The 7,131-nt window shown below is 37.7% G+C and overlaps 1 protein-coding gene across 1 annotated transcript; it reads left to right on the forward strand.

The window, feature by feature from the left end:
• Positions 1-4,245: 4,245 nt before the first annotated feature.
• LOC145157840 (uncharacterized) lies at positions 4,246-4,713 on the forward strand. The gene has a single exon (XM_079076823.1). It carries the CDS (start codon positions 4,246-4,248, stop codon positions 4,711-4,713), a length of 468 nt encoding a protein of 155 aa, XP_078932949.1.
• The last annotated feature ends 2,418 nt before the right edge of the window (positions 4,714-7,131 follow it).

Genomic DNA, 7,131 nt, shown 5'->3' on the forward strand with positions numbered 1-7,131 from the left:
CAACACGACTAAAACACGATATATACACGACAATAACACGGTATTAAAACGAAATGAAACACGACTATAAAAGGATACTAAAACGATAATAGCACGATAATTTCATTTTACACTATTGAATAATAGGTATTTAATAAAAAAATAATAATAGGTATTTAAATTTATGCATTAAACTAATTAAACAATAAAGGATTCAAGACCTAGGCTAGGCCTTTCCATCGGCTTCTTTGAAAACCCAACAGACTCTTAGAAGTTCTAATCGGCATTTTCCATTTCCCCATTCTCAATACTCAGTAGAACCATAAACCATTGATGGCGGTGTTACTTGCAAACCATACTCAATCGAGTCGATTAAAGGATTCTCCAGTTCATTGTTGGTTTTCAAACTACCATCTCTCAACCATAAGTCGACAATCGGCAATCGCAAAACCCAAATGCTCTAGCCGTTTCCTGTTCTTGCTTCTCAAACACAACCGCTTACTAAACAAATTTCGCTTCTGGTTCAGCCATTCAGACAATCGCAATCGACTCATATACTTGCTTTATTGGTTCTCAAATCTCAACCACAATCTACGCAAGAAAGGTAATTTTTTTTTCATGTGGCGTTAATTTCTTGATTGTTGGATTGATAATTCTTGATTGATTTTGCGATAAGGAGAAACTATATACATCTTTTCTCTTGATTACTTCTTATATTACTCCATATTTGCTTCTGAGATACCTGATTTTACTTATACTTCTAGTCTTCTTGATAAGAAATTGACATGAAGAGGGCAAAGCTTGATAAAACACATAATAAGAAAAAGGCAAATCTTGATAAAACAGATACACATTCTGCTGCTGTAGCTCCTCAGGTATTTCATTATTTTTTTTTAACTTTTTCCCATCTTAATTATATAATTTCTGAAAACAGACCCTCCTTTTTTATTTCAGGATGTTGAACTTGAAGAAGAAGCTGATGACATTGATGTTGTGGAGGTAGATGTTAAAGTAGAGGTTGAAGAAGATCATGTAAAAATGGAAAGGGAAAGGTGGTCTGAGGTATGGAAGTATTATACCAGACTTCCAATTGGTATAGATGGTAGGGAAAGGGCTGAATGTGATAGGTGCAAAAAAAGATACATTTGTGAAACAAAAAATGGGACAGGTAGCTTGAGAAATCACATTCCAAAGTGTCCAAGAAGGGACAACAGTGACATAACTCAATTCATTTTTGCAAAATCAGGTGGTTCCATTTCAATAAATTCCACAGTTTTTAAACCCGAAAGATTTCGTGAACTTATTAGTGAAGCTATTGTCAAGCACGACCTTCCCTTTAAGTTTGTAGAGTATGAGGGAATTAGAGAAATCTTTAGTTACTTAAATGAAAAAGTTACCACAATTACTAGAAACACTGCTAAAGAAGATGTGCTGAATTTGTTTAAAAGAGAAAAAGGAAAACTCAAGAAATTTTTTGAGTTACTTCCTGGTCGGATTTCATTAACTGCTGATTTGTGGTCTTCTATTAACACAGACGGTTTCTTGTGTGTTACTTCTCACTTTATTGATGAGGAGTGGAAGTTGCAAAAAAGAATTCTGAACTTTCAATATATGCCACCTCCACATAATGGCATATGTTTAACTGAAACAATATCTACTTTAGTGACCAATTGGGGGATTGATAAAAAGTTGTTTACAATCACGTTAGATAATGCTGCAAGTAATGATACTTTTGTCAATCTCCTAAAAGGTCAATTATGTAATGAAGTTGCACTTCGTAGTAACGGGGATTATTTTCATGTACGATGTTGTGCTCACGTGTTGAATTTAGTTGTGCAAGATGGCTTGAAGGCTATTGATGAAGGGATTGTCAAAATTAGAGAATCTATCAAGTACGTGAAGGGATCCTCAATAAGGAAAAGAAACTTTTTGAATTGTGTGAAACAGGTTAATTTGAATCCAAAAAAAGGCTTACGACAAGATGTTCCAACTAGATGGAATGCTACTTTTCTTATGATTGAAAGTGCTCTTTTTTATCGTCGTGCTTTTTTCCGTTTGGCACTAACTGATTCTAATTACTTAGATTGTCCAAGTAATGAAGAATGGGGTAAATTAGAAAAGATTTTCAAATTTTTGGAAGTATTTTATGAAGTCACATGCATTTTTTCTGGAAATAAGTATTGCACAACAAACTTATATTTTCCTTCGGTTTCCACAGTTGAAAGAACTTTAAAAGAAGAAATAGAAAGTTCGGATACGTTTATGAAGATAATGGCTTGCAAAATGTATGAGAAGTTCTCTAAATATTGGTCCGAGTATAGTCCAATTTTGGCCCTGGCTGCAGTTTTGGATCCACGTTATAAAATGCAATATGTTGAGTTTACTTACAAAAAACTCTATGGAAGCAGTTTTCGTGAGCATAGTGATTGTATTCGGGAGAAGTTACATGATCTATTTGGTGAATACGTTATTGAATCACCCATGTCTTATAGAGCATCAACCGTTTCAACAAGTGATTCAAGTAACAGTGTTTACAAAAGAAAGATGACACGACACTTAGTAAAAGCACGAGAGAAATGCTACAAGTAAGAAGTTGTTTTTAGTAATTAATTGTTTTTTATAATTAGTTTATTTCATAAGTTTTTTAATATATACTAATTAATTTTCTGTTTTTATAGGAGTTCACAGTATATGAAACTAAGGAGTTTGCTTTGTCTCAAAAATCAAAATTAGAGATGTATCTAGATGAACCAAGAAGTGACATAACTGAAGATATAAATGTACTTTCTTTTTGGAAAGCTCATCAATATCGTTATCCGGAACTTGCTTCCATGGCTCGAGATATTTTGAGCATCCCCGTCTCCACGGTTGCATCCGAATCAGCATTTAGTAATGGTGGTCGTGTTCTTGATCAATATCGGAGTTCGTTGAAACATGAAAATGTTGAAGCTCTAATTTGTGCAAAAGATTGGTTGTTTGGGATTAAAGGTAATTTGTATTCTTCTTGAAACATTTGTATAAAGTATTTAATATTTTTTAATATGTTTTTAATATTGTTTGTAGGTGATGAAGAGTTATGTTTACAAGATCTTACAGAAGATTTTATGAAGTTGGATAGCAATGCCAATGGTACACATGAAGAAATGGAGTCACAAGCTTGAAGACATTTAGCAATATTTTATGACGTTTTATGTTATTTTCTGTCACTAAATGCGTATTTATTATGTTTAATTTAACTTTTTTTGCAAGAACTATGAATGACATTATGGAATTGTTTTTTTTTGGTAAACTATTTCGTGTTATCGGTTTTTTCGTGTTTTTTTATTTTTTTTCGTGTTCGTGTTAACGAAAACAAACATGACATCGTTTCGTGTCGTGTTCGGGTTGAGGGAAAATAATTCAATTCGTGTCGTGTTAGATAAAAACACGGAACGACTGCCCGATTTGCCACCCCTAGTCCAATCCATCCATTCCATTCATGTGGGATGTGATAATTGTAGCGGTCCACATCTAACAAAAGATTGTGACCTTGATGAGAACGGAAACCGGAAGGCTCAAGTGTGTTATTCAAGCGGGGATAGATATGATGAAGATTAGAGAAAACCTTAAAAGGAATGGATACCATATGAGGAATACAAGAATGCCAAGGAGGAGAAGTTCAAACAAAAGACAAGAGGGTACTATCAAAAATAAGAACCGATGCCCGAAAAGAAGACGGATCTTGAAGCAATGCTCACCCATTTTATAGGCGCGTTAGAAAAAAGGCATGTTGAAACCGATGCAGCGATGAGATATCAACAAGCTATGATGAGAAATCGGCAAGTCCTTATGAGGAATCGACAAGCTTCAATCCTCAACATCGAGAAACAACTCGGGAAAGTTGCTAAACAATTCAATTAATGGCCGCCGTGTGGACTTCCAATCAACACCGAGCAAAATCCAAGAGGGGTGCACATCAATGTTGTGACAACAAGGAGTGGAAAAATTGTCACGCCTTTGGCCCAAATCCCGAATGAAGATCCAAAATTGGTGAAGGAAGTATAAGAAGAAAACCGAGAATTACACTCTGATGACAAAACACTACGTATTGAGGAAAAGAACAAGGCGAGTTTTCCGACTGAAGAAAATAAGAACCCTCTGGTAAATCCATATCAGCCCCCACTGCCATTCCCGAGCCGAGCTATACAAGTTAAACATAATGAAGACTACGAAAAGTTTCAAGAACATATCGAGGCCCTCCAAATCAACATCCCATTCATTGAGGCGATGGCTCAAATGCCAAAATATTCTAAGTTCCTAAAGGATCTCCTCACCAATAGAAAGAAGATGGAGGAGGCATATAAGGTGGTTTTAAATGAGAATTGCTCAACCGCGATGTTGAACAAACTACCAAAGAAGACGGGGGACCCGAGAAGTTTAACCTTGCCATGTCAATTCGAGAATTTGGCTACAAGTTATGCATTGGCCAATTCGGAAGCTAGGGTAAATCTTATGCCCTATTCATTCTTCAAAAAGTTGAACCTTCCAGAACCAAGACCCATCTATATGGTGATTCATCTAGAAAACAAGACGGTAACATTTCCAAGAGGGATATGTGAGGATCTTTTAGTGAAAGTTGACAAATTCGTGTTTCCTGTAGATTTTATCGAGATAGATATGGAAGAAGATCATCAAGTCCCAATAATCCATGGAAGACCTTTTCTAAGCACTGCTCGAGCCCTAGTGGACGTGTGAGAGTCTAAACATACTCTCTAGGTAGGAGAAGATGTCGTCACCTTTGGAGTAGATCGAGTAATGAAGCATTCAAGGTTTAGTGATGATACAGTTTTCTTGGTGGACACGTTTGAAGAGCTATTGGAAAAAAGAATTGGCGAGCTGGCAAGAAGAAAAATCAGGGGGATTCACCTTCGTTTTACGTGTAATTTTTTGTTTTGTTTCACTTAGCTTATGAACCGGAGCTCCAAATCTCGAGTAGTACCACCATTGGAAGATCCAGAATCAACTTTTCGCAAAAAGAAGGACAAAGAAATAGGGGAAGCAAGCGGTTTTGAAAGCTTCGAGAAAACTCAAGACGAGAAGGCAGGGGATTACGAGCCCGAAACACCACATTCTGAAGATGATAGTGAACCCAAGTCTGAAGTAGAAATGGCAGACATTGCAGACATATCCATGAAGGAATACAAGAAGAGGATGCATGATGATACTAGACCAGGTCTTGCACAACTCACCATTCCAGCAACAACAAACTTAGAGCTGAATGGTCACATACTTGCCCAGCTGAAGGACATCCCATTCCACGGGAAGGATCACGAAGATGCCTATAAGCATATTGACGAGGTCAACGACATAGCCAACTACTTCAACATTCAAAATGTACCATGCAAGACTGTGATATTAAGGATGCTATCGGTTACATTCAATGGTGTCGCGAAGGATTGGTTGAAGGCACTCCCTCCAGGTTCAATAACAACATAACCAAAGATGCTTGAAGATTTCATTCAACAGTTCTGCCCCCCCCCCCCCCCAATACTCTAGAAGTTAAAGAAAGAAATTGCCAATTTTGCACAGCAAGGAGGCGAATCACTTTATAAGGTATTGGAGAGATACAAAAGTTTGCTGATTAATTGTCCCCAGAATGATATCAATATGTAACAGGAAATCTCCATTTTCTATGATGGGGTAAATGTGAGAACGAGGAAGCTCCTTGACTCCCAAGGACCACTCACGAAAAAAGCCCCGACTATGATAAAGGGGTTGATTGAAGAATTCTCTAAACACTCAAGAGAATATCATAATCCTCGAAATGACACGACTCGAGGGACGGTGAATACATCTTCGGATGATATGGCGGTGGTAATGGCCATGTTGGATAGCATGGATCGTAGGATGACAAATATGGTCCAATCCATCCATTCCATTCATGTGGGATGTGATAATTGTTGCGGTCCACATCTAACAAAAGATTGTGACCTTGATGAGAACGGAAACCGGAAGGCTCAAGTGTGTTATTCAAGCGGGGATAGATATGATGAAGATTAGAGAAAACCTTAAAAGGAATGGATACCATATGAGGAATACAAGAAGGCCAAGGAGGAGAAGTTCAAACAAAAGACAAGAGGGTACTATCAAAAATAAGAACCGATGCCCGAAAAGAAGACGGATCTTGAAGCAATGCTCACCCATTTTATAGGCACATTCGAAAAAAGGCATGTTGAAACCGATGCAGCGATGAGATATCCACAAGCTATGATGAGAAATCGGCAAGCCCTTATGAGGAATCGGCAAGCTTCAGTCCTCAACATCAAGAAACAACTCGGGCAATTTGCTAAACATTTCAATTAACGGCCACCGTGTGGACTTCCAAGCAACACCGAGCAAAATCCAAGAGGGGTGCACATCAAGGTTGTGACAACAAGGAATGGAAAAATTGTCACGCCTTTGGCCCAAATCCCGAATGAAGATCCAAAATTGGTGAAGGAAGTAGAAGAAGAAAACCGAGAATTACACTCTGATGACAAAACACTACGTATTGAGGAAAAGAACAAGGCGTGTTTTCCGACTGAAGAAAATAAGAACCCTCTGGTAAATCCATATCAGCCCCCACTGCCATTCCCGAGCGGAGCTATACAAGATAAACATAATGAAGACTACGAAAAGTTTCTAGAACATATCTAGGCCCTCCAAATCAACATCCCATTCATTGAGGCGATGGCTCAAATGCCAAAATATTCTAAGTTCCTAAAGGATCTCCTCACAAATAGAAAGAAGATGGAGGAGGCATATAAGGTGGTTGTAAATGAGAATTGCTCAACCGCGATGTTGAACAAACTACAAAAGAAGACGAGGGACCCGGGAAGTTTAACCTTGCCATGTCAATTCGAGAATTTGGCTACAAGTTATGCATTGGCCAATTTGGGAGCTAGGGTAAATCCTATGCTCTATTCATTCTTCAAAAAGTTGAACCTTCCAGAACCAAGACCCATCCGTATGGTGATTCATCTAGAAAACAAGACGGTGACATTTCCAAGAGGGATATGCGAGGATCTTTTAGTGAAAGTTGACAAATTCGTGTTTCCTGTAGATTTTATCGAGATAGATATCGAAGAAGATCATCGAGTCCCAATAATCCATGGAAGACCTTTTCTAAGCACT

The sequence above is a fragment of the Lactuca virosa genome, chromosome 2, assembly GCF_052849685.1.
Source record: "Lactuca virosa cultivar CGN04683 chromosome 2, Lactuca_virosa_CGN04683_v6, whole genome shotgun sequence".
Classification (NCBI taxonomy): Eukaryota; Viridiplantae; Streptophyta; class Magnoliopsida; order Asterales; family Asteraceae; genus Lactuca; species Lactuca virosa.